Source organism: Marmota flaviventris, chromosome 1 (assembly GCF_047511675.1).
Source record: "Marmota flaviventris isolate mMarFla1 chromosome 1, mMarFla1.hap1, whole genome shotgun sequence".
In the NCBI taxonomy this organism is placed as follows: Eukaryota; Metazoa; Chordata; class Mammalia; order Rodentia; family Sciuridae; genus Marmota; species Marmota flaviventris.
In genome coordinates this window covers 178,528,735-178,543,066 of record NC_092498.1, presented here as the reverse complement: position 1 = coordinate 178,543,066, position 14,332 = coordinate 178,528,735, and the positions used below count along the sequence as shown (strand labels likewise).

Here is a 14,332-nt window from a genome sequence, read left to right as displayed (position 1 = left end):
GGGTTTGGCAAAATGTAGCCAAGAACAGACAATTATGTCAATAATAACAAGAAGGAAATCATGTATAGAGTGTCTGCCTAACTATTTTAGAAGACAAACGCTCCAACAAGAAAAGTAGAAAGATCATTTGTTGTTAGGCTTTACTTATTTGTTTGATCTTCATTTCCATGGGTCCCAGCCTATAGGAGGGGCATTTCCAGGCTCATCCAAAGTCTTCCAGTTCCAGGATGCTCTTTAGTCTTGTGTGAAGAATCCAGGGAATTACACCTTACAATTTAAGAGAAGAGTGAGTAGTGAATAAAATTAACACCCAGTACAAGTTGTGTTCACTGGGTCTTCAGGGAATCCTGACTTATATCCAACCCCCTAATTCATAGGGATGGAAGTATATTTTGGTAAGAGGAAGATTGAGGTTTATCTATCTATGAAAGGTAGCCATCACCTGCCCCAAGTTCATTGTATCTTATTGCCAATTCTGGTTCCACATCAGAACCACTGGCTCCTGGAAAGGATTTCCATTCCACATCTCAAAGAGGCTGAGCTTCCCTTTAGGAATAGCTTCAGTGCAGGTCAGAGAAACAGCTTCCAGGAACTGTACTCGTTTTGGGGGGTTTTTTGTTGGTGGTGTTTTGGTACCAGGGATTGAACTCAGGGACACTCAACCACATTCCTAGCCCTGTTTTGTATTTCATTTAGATACAGGGTCTCATTGAGTTGCTTAACACCTCATTGTTGCTGAGGCTGACTGTGAACTCACAATCCTCCTGCCTCCCAAGCCACTGGGATTACAGGTGTACACCTGGCTTTTACTCAGTTTTCTTGCAATTGGTCCTTTCCATGCTATCTCCATTGTATTCCAAGCATCTGGGAAACACCAGCACTATCTTTGAAGGAAATCTATCCAGCTGTGACAGTGGGCCTATTTTTGCTTCAAGGTCATTTTCTAAATTCTGCTTTTTCTGTTACACAGGGGAAGGCTTCCATCTAAAATACATCTCGGACCTCCAAGGGTGGCTGGCATTGCAGGTCCTCTCCAGGCAGCATCCCTGGCTTGTACCATCTTAGCCAATGAGAATACAGGCAGCCTTGTTTGAATGAAGTTTTTTTTTTTTTTTTTTTTTTTTTGGGTAATATACACCTTGTTCTCATTTTACATAAGATCTCCTTTAAGTCTGGGGTCCTTGTTACTCCAGGAAGCCAGTCGTATAATCACCTACACCACCTTTGTTAGCGACCTTGCTTGCCTGTCATCCACCCTCCTAAGCAGGAGACATTTTGAAGCTTGCTTTGTTTCCTCTGTGTAGGGGGAGCACTGTCTGGCAGTACTATTGTTTCGCTTTCCCATGAGGGGATCTAGAGAGGTCAAACAACTCCTGGGTCCCAGAATCCAGCAGGATACAAAAGAAAATGTCTTTTAAGTCTAGAACGATGTCATACTTATAGTCCTGGGAACATTAAGGTAGAACATAAGGTAGAGGGACTGGGAACAACAGGGTGCATGTCTGCACAGCTTCACTAATTACCAGTCAGTCCTGAATAACCTGTGCTCTCCTTTCCTTGGTTTTTAACCAGCAGGATGGGAGAAATAGAGGGCAATCTGCGGGCTCTCTTTAAACCCTGTTTAACAAGAAGACTATCACCTGGTGCAGCCCCTTAACCTTGCCTCCACAACTGAGAGCCATGAAAAAATTCCTGCCTGAGGATTCAGCACAGGCTTGATTCTAGCCATGGCCAGAGGGGATTGTTTTACTCAGGCCAGCTGTTGGTTTGTTTAAGATAAACTTTACTGGTTTGGCTGATAGTTCTTCCCACTTATCCTTGCAGACCTAGGTTTGATTTGAGTCGGGACAGTTTTGGGTATTATTGGTGTTTTACAAAGCAGCGCTGTAAGCTCAATGCTAGGACTCTTGGGGACCTGTACTTCCATCCTATCTTGCTGAAGATGAGTTGTTGGCCCCAGTTTGGCTAACCAACCTCTTTCTCAAAGGGAAATGGGACACTCAGGAATGAGTGCTTTAAAACCTTGCAACCACCCCCCACACACACACAGGCTCAATAAACCCTTTTTTGGTAGCCAATCAAGGAGCTCTTTGACTTCATCAATCTTCATTTTCTGTGAGGGGAGGTAATAGCAGTTGGGTTTGTCCCCTACCCTCATGAGACAGTTTGGGTATTCCCTCTTCAATATCCCTCCAATTTGCAAAACGCACACTACTTCAGTCCCAGCTTTGCTGGTGGCCAGCATGTCTCGTGTTGGAGGAAAGGGAGACTTACCCACAGTGACTTCTTTCTTCCCTCAGGGTTACCTGGAGGGCAGCCTGCTTCTTCATCTTCTTCAGCCTTATTTGTTGTTGAAAACCTTGAAGGCAATATTCACAAGTTGAGGAGAGTTAGTTTCTGGACCCACATTCAATTTTGGGAGTTTTCTCCAGATATCAGGAATACCCTGAGATATGAAGTAGGTTCCATGCACTGTCTGGCTACTGTCCCCCCTCAGAAATCCATGGGATGTGTCTCTGAAGACATTCTTTCCACCCTCCGCATGAAAGCCTTTCATCTGGCCTCTGCTGAATTTCCCTCAGTTTCTCCAATTAACTAGGCGTTGGCCAGCTTCTGGCACCCCTAGTGCTCCACTCTGACTCGCCCTGCAACTGTGTTGGGGTTAGGAGGGACTCCAGATCTGGCTGTCCAGCCCTCTAGCTTACTGGCTTGCTTTCTTGCCTCTGCTAACACAGCCAACTTTTCTTCTCCAGTTAGGTTTGAATATCCACCCACAAGAGGTTATGGGTTGTGAAGATACCCCTTATGAGAGTGACAAACCTTCCTGGGTCAGCCTCAGACCTTGGCCATGTGCCTTCCAGTTATAAAGGCTAGTGATGAAAGGCACTTGTACATACATTAGAGGGAAGAACTCCATTTCCTGGTTTATAATTGGTCCCATGTCTAATGTTGCCGTCAGGAAGAGGTGTGTTTATAGGTTTGAGGATGAGCTAGGTGCAGAGGTCCTGGGAGAGTCCTCCAGACAAGGGGGTTGAGGCTCAGGAGGGTAGAGGACTATTCTCTTCTTAGTCAAAGAAGACTGATTAATTTATATTTCTTTTGGAGTCCCCGATTGTGATATAAGGCCATAAAGCACTGTCCATAGGGAACTTCATACCACTTCTCTTTCCTCTTACAGATCTAGTTGCAAAATACTATTGCAATTTAGGAACCCATCCTCAAGACCGTTTCTCCTGGTCACACAGGAGAAATGTATTGTGGCCAAAGACCATGTTTCTTAGTCACTGACAAATAACCAGACATCCATCAGTGATGGAAACACCCTCACGGGCTGTCCAAAATGGTTGTTCTGAATGCAGATCCCACAAATCTTTACCTGGAATAAATTTTTAACTTAGTCCACTGTCAAAGGATTTCAGAGCATTGAAACTGTAAAATTATAAAACTGGGAGCAGGTGTTTCAGCTATCAAAAAGCCATAGCTCCCTCTGGAGCTCTAGGATTTGATTTCTTTTTGCCTTGCTGTAGATATGCCAAGGATTCTGTACTGAAGCTTTCTGTATTCAGGCATCCCCTACCAACCTCCCCTTCAGCCTGGACTGAGCTCTAGCTGACCTTTGTGTGAGCTTGCCTGACTAAGGGTCTCCTGAACTCTGTTACTACAAATTTGTTAGCCAACTCAAGAGTCTGGCACTACTGACCAAGCTGGGGAGAACTTGCAAACAAAATGTTCAGAGATGCTGAGTCAGCCAGGATGGCAGCAGGTACAACAGGAGATCAGAGTGAAGAAAGGCTTCTCACTTGAGCAGGTAAGGAGAACACTGGGTGGATCCCAGAGCAGTGGCTCTCTAGGCAAAGGAAGCAGGGTATTTTACTGGGGAGACAGAAACCTGCACTTGTCATCACATGTGTATACACACAGACCATGCTTCTTCCTGTGTTGCACATTTAATATGGCAGGCAAGAACCCCTCAGGGCAGAGAATTTAGCAAGATTGTAATGGGCAAGGTTATATTAGGTCACCTCTAGAGAGGGACTGGGCAGTTTGGGCTAGTTCCTCACGGTCCTCTCCAAAGGGCAACAAAGAATTTGGAAGATGGTGGCAGTCATCAGGGGAAGGTAGCAATTTCACCGCTGTAAGCACAGGTGCTGGACCCCACATGCATCCCCAAGATGAGCCAGCTGAGATATATGAGAGGAAGTGCCCTGCACCCTCGCTCTGGCAGGGCCTCACCTGGGTGCAGCATCCAAGAGATACTTCTCGTCTGCACCTGCTGCTGAGATGGCCCTTCCTGGACCTAAAGATCCCCCAAGTGAAAGAGAAGAGCTTCTCTGCCTAGTCCCCTTGTGGCCCCTTCCCTGTGATATTTAGCAGCTTATTAAGAACTAGTGCTCCTGAAAAGATTTGACCAGAGAAAGGAGAACAGGGAAGCATTCTCCTTAGACATAATTTTGACCAAGACAACAAAATCATTCCATCTTTGGTACAGCCCATCACCAATCTAACATGTGAATGCATCACCAGAAAATATCTCAAGACCCTAACACTGTTCCCTGGCCTCTGTAACTGAAAACTTGTAGGATCAGGAAGAGAGGCAAGCAAATCAGGAAAAAAAAAAAAAAAGTCCATGGGGCCTTCTGCAGCAAAGCACAAGGATCTGGAGAAGACTGATCAGGGGTCTCCCAGTCAGGAAACCTTGACCCACCTTCTTCCTGCATGAGCCTGCACTGTAAGCTAAGAGTCATCTGCACTTTCCTTCTCAGGGCTTTTGAGTAGAGGCAGGGAATGCTGGCTACAGTCAGGAACATGCCATCTCAAGGGTAACAGGTAGGTACTATACAATTAGAAAAGTTCTTCAACCTGTTGGTCCTACCTAAAACTGTCCAGGACCACAACACATGGTTCCCTATTCCCTTGATCCTTTTTATTTTATAGTGTGAAATCAGGATTAGGGTAGAAGCCTATAGGATGTCTCCTAATGATGGAATGTTGTCTATCTGTGCTATACAAAATAGCAGCTCCTAGCCACATGTGGGCACTGAACACTAGAATTCCCAGTGACCCAATAACTGAACTCCAAATGTCTATAACATTAAGATAAAAACTTGGGCTTCACGAACCAGCTCCCAAGTAGGAACTTTGAAGGCTTGCTCTGCCAAGTTACTAGGTGTCCAGGGTACCTGCTGTAGTAAAGACCACTATGGAAAGCCATGAGGAATCCATCTTGGTGTCTAGATTTAAAAAAAAAAAAAAAACTGGAAGTAATGCAGTGGAGTGGAGGCCTTGAAGTTGCTTTGTGATATTGGCCAAGAGCCCAAGGCCCCTCTCTGGATCTGTAATATTAAGGGCAGAAAGGAGGATTAAAAAAAGAACACAATTAAAAGACTAGGGATCACCAAGGCCCTGTCAGCCAACTTGCACTGTCTAAGCCAGTCCACAACCTGTATCTGGGACCTGGGAAGAAACAAGCCAAATAATCAGAAGAATGGGAAGAACCATCTTTACTTCCAAGGAAGGGCTTTGAAAAGTATCCCCCCTCTTCAAAGCCTTTCCGCTGTCTCCACTGTAGGTGATCATGCTATCCCTGTAATAGCAGTACCACTTGAGAAGTAGGATGTACTGTACATGCTCTTTCATTTCCACCCTAAGACAAGCTCTACCAAATAGCATTCCAACCAGAAACCCATTTTATAAGAATTCAAGGTTCTCTTGATGTACGTGCAGGACCCAGTCATACAAAGTGTCCGCTGTGAGAGTAGGAGGCTAGACCTGCAGCCTCGCGCTGACTCCTGTGGCCTTGGGTGCTTAGAGTAAGATGTATGCAGGAGGAATGCCACTCTAGGGCAGCAACATTCTCCCCAATGCCCCATACACAGGATAGTAAATGGGGATGAGATTTGATGTCCTTCCCTCTAACTCAGGAAAAAGAACAGTCTTTATCAAACATTTCTATGCGAGTGTTATTTTCAATCATGTCCCTTTCTCCCAGAATATCACATGCTGCTTCTCTTTATAGGAATGGATGTGTTTGCAGAATGTCATTAGCCTGAGAGTTAGAAGTGGGGAACAGCAGGGCCTGCTGCGATTTTAAGGCAGAGTGCTCAGGCTCCTGAGCTGACTGCCTCACAGGGCGATGAGTGTCAGAGATGGGAAACCCCTAGCTCATTATCTAACCACTCACCCCCTATATTACTGAGGAAGACATGAAATTTGAAAATAGACCTGACAGTAAGTGCTGCTAACTCCCTCTCCAGGCTCTGCACAACCCAGGGTTGGCCTAGGCTGCAGCAATCAGGAGGCCCTGGGGGCACCTCCAGCCAAGGGGCTCCATGTATCTCTTTAGACCCTGCACTAATTTCCACCCATGCTGTGGGTGAGTAGGCAGGCATGGGTACTGGGTCAATGTACACCACCCTAGACAAAGCACTTTTCTGCTAGCTGGCATTGGACAACCTTGGTCAAATTATAACTTTGCTAACCCAAAACCTCTATCTGTGTTCATGGATTAGTTCAGCAATTATGAGTGGCTTTTTTTTTATCTTAAGGAGGAAGATAATTGTAGACTAAAGTGATTCTCTCTGTACCTTTGGCATTTCACCTGGCACTTGCTTGCCATTCTTGGGTTTTCCTATTTATAGAACCTACCACCATTGCCTCAGGAGTCACTGACATGCATACCCTCAAGGAGCTACCACTGAGGAATGTATGAGGAAAGAAGCAGCAGGTGGTAGTCAAGCCACTCCAAATGTGGCAGCTCCCATTAAGGAGCAGTCTTGGTAGGTTTGCATCTGCAAACATCACCTTGCTTCACTGTGACCCCATACACACACTTCGAGAAAGACAGTGTCCTTATCCGCATTTCACAGATGAGAGAATTGAAGTTTAAGGAGGACCAAGAGATTTGCACTCAGGTCCCACATGATATGGTAGGGCTGCCCTTGAACCCAGGCAGCCTATCGAGGAGAAAGTGGGGGGGGGTTGTTTTTGAACCCAGGAAAGCCAGCACTCTGCTTCGGGGGCTCTGCAACATGCTCATGACCCTGTATTGCTGCTAAGTGCCCAGGCTCCAGAGCAGAGAACCAGGCAGAGCCTGGGGCAAGGTAGCCTGGCTTTTCATGAAGGCCTGCTGCCCTGTTCTTGGCTAGTTTCTCTTTTCATCCACCTGTTCTCTATTTCACAGGCTTCTGCAGAAACTCCTGGGCTCCCCGACAGAGGGGGCTCTGATGACTTCATCCTGGTTTCAAAAGAAGATGAGGGGGGCAGTGCCAAGGGGCACTTCTCAGGTCAGGCTCAGCCTCTTCGCACCCTCAAAAGCACATCTGGGAAAAGCCGGACCCTGGCCTGCTCTCCTCTGGTGTTCTCAGATCCCCTGATGGGCCCAGCCTCAGCATCCTCCAGCAACCCCAGCTCCAGCCCTGATGACGACAGCAGCAAGGACTCTGGCTTCACCATCGTGAGCCCCCTGGACATCTGACCACAGGGACCCAGTCTCCCCCTCAGGGGCCTCCCTAGGGGAGATCCCTCTGAAACCAGTGCTGCTTCCCCAGCATGCATTTGGCATTGGTACAGCCCATTGGAACCCTTTAGAAAGAAGCAAATACACCTATGTTCACAAAAATGCAGACAGGACTTTCTGGGCCCTTACCTGACCCCACCCCAATTCTTGCTCTGAATTAGAGCCAGACTAAGTACCCAGAACCATACTCTGAGAAAAGACCAAGCCACAATCAGAACCACTTTTCCCCAACTTCTCCTCCCCAACTGAGAGTGTCTGACAATGCCATCAGTTACCTTTAGGAGGAGGTGGACAGCTTCCCTCCCTCAAAGCATCAGCCACCGGGAAAGTAGTTGATATCGAGAGTGCTTTCTCTGTAGAAATCTGTCTCATATTACTTAGTTCCTACCTAGGGAAGCCATATAGCAGAGCCAAGTGCAATAGAATGAACTAGAACAAGGGATTCCAGGACATGGAAAAACCCATTACTCAATTACTGACCTCTCAAAGTTATGATTTCTAGAAACTGGGTCTAAAGTTAAATTACACCATACCTCAAAACAACTTTTAAGATTCTTTTGATTTGTTAAAGAAGACATTTAGAATCCTCAGGCTAAGTAGATTTTGGCCTTATAGTTCCTCCTTAAACAATTATATTTTACTTTTTAGAATCTTTTACAGAAAACAAGGTCACTTTAAGCTATCTTTACTATACTGACTTCATAAGTTGCAAGAGTATTACTATCCTTGAATTTAAAAAAAAGTGACCCTGACTCTAAGGGATACACATCTTTCAGTCAAAGTGTCTCTGGTTTCAGAGCTGTATTTTACTGAGAAGTAAAGGGGGAAAGCTTTGTTTATTCCTATCTATAGTCAGAACCCCTTAGTGGCCTTATGGTAGCAGTGACAGGGAATTGGACCTGGAGTCCTTTCTCTAGGGAGCAGGGCTTCCTAGAGAACATTCCAGGTGCTGGGATGTTTCCTCCCTGGGAGGGAGGAAGGAATTGCAGGGCCTGTGCTCAGCTATGAACTCCTGTGTCCTGGGCACCACCACCAAGACCAGGTCTGACAGTATATACTGGTACTTTCCTGGGCTTCAACACAGATTGGAGACCAGCTCCCTCAGCTGGCAGTTTAGGAACACACAGCATCACCTAAGCTGTTTCTCTCTGTAAACGAAAAGGACCCAAGAAGGACACCTCTCCCCTGCACCTGAGCAGGTACTCTGCCAGGGACAAGTACGGACTGCAGATGGACATGGGGCCTGTTTTGCTTCCCAGAGTAAAGAGCAGCCCTTGCAGGGAGGCCTGGCTCTCCTCAGCAGATGGCAGTGGCAGTCTTCATGGTAACTTTAAATGAAAAGCTAAGTCTGAAAGAAGACTCCATTTATGTCCCTCCCACTGATAACCATATATTTCTCTACAGCAAATGTAATAATGACATGATTTCCCACTCGATCTCTAAGAAAATGGTGATGACTCTCAAGTCAGCTACTGCAGAGGTGGTTCTAATTAGCTCTACAATTTGCTCTTAATTAACAGAAATCCCCTCTCACCAGCAATGTGAGGTTAATGACTGGTTTGGCCAGATGGTGGGGTGTCTGTCCTTCCATGACTGGGCAACTGCTTAACAGTTGCACCAGTTAGCTCCCTGGTACCTGAGTCTGGTCCTCTTAGCACCTCTGAGTAAACTGTTCCGGGGCACGTCCCTGTGGCGACACTTTGTAAGCTCTAGGTCTTTGTGCAGTGGGCAGCCTCACATCTGTGCAGGGGTCACTTTCTCATAAAGGACTTGGGAAGGTGTCAGAAGTTCAGTTCTAGGAAGTACAGAATTGTCCTCTGCTCACTCCCACATCTCCTTTGCCCTGGGAAATAGAGGGATAGCTGGGTGTCACTGGCCACACAAGAGCCACTGCCACCCACCAAGCCAAGAAGGTTCCCTGCCATTGGCTGGGCATTTAATCATCACCAGAAACTCTCAGCCCTGTACATATGCTAAGGGAGGGTCCTCTCCATCCTGTACTTCTGTGCTGGTGCCACAGGAGCATTCGGAGGTGCTGCCTCTGTGAGCCCTCTCCCTTCTCAAAGGAAACGTAGGAGGGGAGCCTGTAGTGCAGCACCAGCCTCAGACCCCACCCCACAGGTTCAGAGGTAGAGCAATGTAGGAGTAGTGTTTTTTTCTAAGTGACTTTTTTTTTTATTTTTCTTTGGTGAACATCATTTGCATTTTTTATTAGTTACAGTGCTAAAGAATGTGTTCCTTTTTAAAGAATGTGTTCCTTTTTATTATTTTATCAGGTACTTACATTTATATATTTTTTTAATCTTGGACATATGAGACCTTTTTGTTTTTCTTTAACAATTGTGGTAATCAGTGGAATTCCTCGCATGTTGTGATTATTAGCAGTTACATTTTATATACATTAAGCTTAGATTAATTCCCGCTGTCATCCACTTTTTTTATACATGTCCCCATGTGTTTCATGCATTCCTCTCTAATGAGAAATGAATTAAAATTATCTGTGCATTACAGACTAGAGGAAGAAAATCAGCTTACTTTGCCTTATATTGTATGTATGCCAAGGTCATATAACACTTTAAACATTCAGCTATACTCAATTATTCTTGCAAGGATGAACTCCCCCTTATGTTCAGTGCCAACTGCAATCTGTAAAGAAGGACAGCACTGCAGAATGAATGTGCTCTGCCCTCTCACATGTGACTGGGCTGACTCTAGAGCACTATCCTTTGCAGCACTGAGGAAGCTGCCATGGAGCTAGGTGCCTGCCACTAGCAGGAACACTGCCTTTACTTTGTCAGAGATGCTGAGTAGACATAAAGCTCTGACAGTTATAATTGATCCAAATTTATCAGGAGACAGCATGACAGGTTATCACTTTTGTTTTTTAAGAATCACCCGTACGGGTCATTCAGAACAAGAGAATGTATGAAGGACTTAAGTCTCCAGCTCGCTGAATGGCTATCCTGTGAGTGCAGGGCTGGTTCCATTGCTCCTCCCCAGCAGACACATGCCTGGCTCTGCCCTGTGTGTTCAGTGCAGGAGCAGCAGGGAGCTTTGGGGCAGGGAGAAGTGGCTGCAGGAACAGGGACAGCAACTGGCCAGCCAGGCTCCTTCTCACTGGCCAAATCACTTTGTCGGTGTTAACTTTCAGTAGCTTCTTCTAGTGGTAGTAGTTCATGTAAGCAGGCTGGAGACCATGTTGATATAAAAAGTTGTCATGATAACTTTTCTCTCAGTGGCATAATTCACTTGATTTATAAAATTCCCAGTAGTGCCCTCTACAGCATACATACCATGTTTCTCATCCATCTTTATGCTGTAACTCATACTGATATAAGAAACGATTTATCCTTTTGGCAAAGTGATCCCACTCAATACGGTTATAATAAAAGACTAATGTGAAACTGACAGTGTAGCTTGACTTTTTCCAGGTGGGGTGAACACACATTGAGGTCAAGTGCAGGTATGGACATGGTCCAGCCCCCAAGCAGAGGTCACACAGCCTCAGCACTGTCTTGGTCTCACCTACCCCCTGGAGAAGACCCAGGACTCACACTAGTTGCCATCCTCTCCAACTCTGGCAAGTTGCTTATCCTCCTGGGCCTCGGATTCCTTATCTACAAACTGAAAATTCTAGTAGTCACCCATTTCATGGGGTGATAAGGATCACAGGGGATAACTGATTTAAAGCATGTAGCATAGAGAAAAGCAGGACAGCTAAGGATGATTCTGGACAGGGTAGAGTCCGACCCCTTCCATTGACAGCCATCCCTCCCCCACCCCCCAGAGGCCTGGCTACTCTTGAGACAATCCTCCTGCTTTGCCTGCTAATTCAAGAGGCCATTTGGGGGCCACCCCAAAAGCCTACCACCCCTTCCCACTCCCACAGCACCAAGTTTGTCCTACTAGCCCAACATTCAGCACAGGGCAACGACACAGGAGTGGTGCCGAAAGCATGCTTAAGGGACAGCCAGGAAAGGTGGAGGCTAGGGGAGGAACCTTTGTAGAGCCAGGAAGCCAGTGGCTCCTAAGAATGGGTGCTTGGGCCCAGCCCCAGACTGCAGGACACTTTCTCTGCCTGTGTGCCACAGCTCCCTGCAGGCTCTGTGGAGGGGCTGGTCCACCTCTCAGAGGGCTCCTGCAAGTGAGGGTTACCCCAACTTCCTCAGGCCAGTGACAACCACATATGCTCCCCTAATGGGGCCTGGGGTACCTTGCCCACGTACCTCAAGACTGATGTGCTACAGTTCATCCTGCCCTATATGCACCCCTCTCTGGAGACTTGGCTGGAGTCCCAGGAAACTGCTGCTCCTGGTGTGAAATGAGAGAACCAATCACCCCGCACAGCTCTAGACAGAAAGCTGGGGGTCAGTTGTGAGTGCAGCTGCCCTAGCCCCTGGTTGGGACTGACCACCTGAGGCCAGTGCTGGTGTTTTCCCACAGCTCCCCTGCAAGGTTAAGCTCAGGTTGCTGGCTGCCTTCCCTCTGAGTCTTCTCTCAGGATCTGCTTCTGGGAAACTCAAACTAACATTCCTTCCCTCCTGAGACATGCCTGGCTCACCCCAGCAGGTTGGAGAAAACAGGAAGCGGCCAAGGTATCAGGTTGACTGAGCTTAGAATCCTGGCAGAAGAGGGGTTGCTGAGATGCTCTTTCCCTCCACTGTGGTCAGGAGACTGCACAGAGACTGCTCAAGTCCCATCTAAGGGCCAGGACAGCCCCTCTGTGTTCCAGAACCACCTAGTTGCCAACTCCCATAAATGAGCAGTACCCATGGCCAACAGTGCCCTGCTAGGAAGAGCTACTGACAGTTCCACCTTTATTTTGTAACTTATCTCTGCCACAGCCAGCATCCATAGCCTTTTGAGGATGTATATGTGTCATCAGAAACTTTTGCACTGAGAGCCACATCTGTTTGTGAGAAGAGATGGTAGTTCTCACAGGAAGGGAAAGGGCTCTGGACATAGTGACAGCTCCACAACCCAGAGGATCCACTCGACATCCGTTATCTCACTCCAGCAAATTCCAATGGACAACCTCAGAGTGTGAGATTACATGAGTGTTCAGACATAAAATACCCCTGAAGTTGCCAGGAAAGGGTGGAAGAGAGATGTTTCTATATAAGGAAAAAGCACTGGGGAAAAAAAAATCCCAGCCTAGAGGGAGCCCCGAGGCTTCAGGTGGAAGGGCTAGGCTAGCTCAAGTCAGCTGTTGCTCTATAGGGGTGACAGGGACTCCCACTTCAAAAAAAAAAAAAACAATAAATGCTACCAAGTAGTTGAAGTGTGGAATTATGACTGCCAAATAGGTTGCACTTGCCCACCAGCATTTGCTGTAATGGGGGCTGGCCCCCCATGGAGGACTTGATGAACCAAACCCCTGGTGACTCAGCAAAGTGCACTCATGGGCTGTAGTTCAGGAAGTAGCCTGGAAACCCTCCCATGTCTCTCAGACTCATAGAAATGAAGGGATATTGAACAAGGTATAACTGAACGGAGGATGGGGCTACAGGATGGCCCCTCATAATGCTCCCAAGGGAGGCGCAGCCAGCAAAGGCCATGATGTAAAGAGGAACTGTCAATGACATTCTTGGCCCTTAATGCAGGCAGTGCCACCTCCTGCCTCCTCAGCTTTGTCCCGTTCATCTGTTCAAGCCAGCTGTTCAAGCTCCACATGCAGCCTCCCTGTCCTTGGTCCACCCCACAGCTTGGTCAGATCCCACCCCCATCCCACTGCAGAGGAGGCCTGGTCCCACTTGTCAGGTCTGGCCAGTAACCTTGTTCCTCTAATCATCCAGCTCAACTAACCTAAAAGCAGATCAGAAGATCAGACCAAGAGTTTTCTCTCAGCCCTCTGGAGAAAAGACGGCTCCTTGCTCCAGCCCCACTGGCCCTCCTGCCAAAGATGCACACAAACTCTTTCCTCCACCCATGTGCCCGCTCACTGATCCTGTTGATACTTGGCAAGTAGCAAGCTCAGTGGCCACACTCCTCCCTAGTGAGGCTCCACCAGACACGTCCTGCCCATGGGACTGAGTTGTGGAGGTCCCAATATTATGTTTCATTTTGCCGGCACAGTAAACTATTCCATGCACTAATGCAACCATTCATTATGCTTTGGGTCAAGGTCTCAGGCAGGGAACAGGAGGATGATTGGCCCCCGGGTATCCTGCTCTGTGAGGCCTTGGAAGACTCAAAAGCTGAGATGTAGTTTATTCACTTAGATATCTAAGCTGTATATGGAGGGGGAGAAAAGAGCAGCACACACCTGAGTGCTAGGTGGAAGCAATTTGCACTTTTTATAACCTACCCCCAGAAGAAACATGGAATCAGTCCTTCCACATTCTATTCATTCAGGTAGTCCCAACCTCACCCAGTTTCAAGGAAAGGGAGAACAAATTCCACTTCTTTATGGGGAGGGCAATGGCCCAGAAACACATACTAGACTGAAGTGCTGCTGGGGCCACTTCTGGCACTGACTGGGACTTCTCCAGGGTGGGCAGGAGGCAGCTACAGTGGTCCTGAGATGGACTAAGGCTGCTATAGCCACAGTGCAGAGCTTACAGACTTCATCCAAACCTGAGCGGTAACTGCCCACTCCTCACCTCCAGGAAGCCTTCTGTAATGGTTTTAAAAAATAATCTGAAAACTTTTGACACCTTCCTCCTATCAAGAACCCCTGGAATCTCAGCTCTGAGACTCCTTAATCAGTAGAATAATATGGAGGAAGAAGTGATGCAATACCAATTTCCAGTACCCTGCCTCAAGAGACTGTCAGCTTCTATTCCCTGTCTCTTGGCTCCTGGCCACCAAGCTGCA

The 14,332-nt window shown here is 47.1% G+C and overlaps 1 protein-coding gene across 13 annotated transcripts in view; it reads left to right on the top strand.

Moving 5' to 3' along the window:
* Positions 1–10,924, top strand: part of Tbc1d5 (TBC1 domain family member 5) — a 517,207-nt gene extending 506,283 nt beyond the window's left edge. For 8 of the 13 annotated variants that reach the window (XM_071619394.1, XM_071619380.1, XM_071619386.1 and 5 more), the window contains 2 exons: positions 3,674–3,808; positions 7,181–10,924. In XM_071619394.1, coding sequence (XP_071475495.1) covers positions 3,674–3,808; positions 7,181–7,474 — 429 coding nt within the window. In that variant the 3' untranslated portion in view covers positions 7,475–10,924. Of the gene's footprint in view, positions 1–970; positions 1,096–3,527; positions 3,809–4,763; positions 4,828–7,180 lie in introns of those variants that run through there. The other 5 variants (XM_027923156.2, XM_071619400.1, XR_011709183.1 and 2 more) reach the window with 4 other exon arrangements.
* The last annotated feature ends 3,408 nt before the right edge of the window (positions 10,925–14,332 follow it).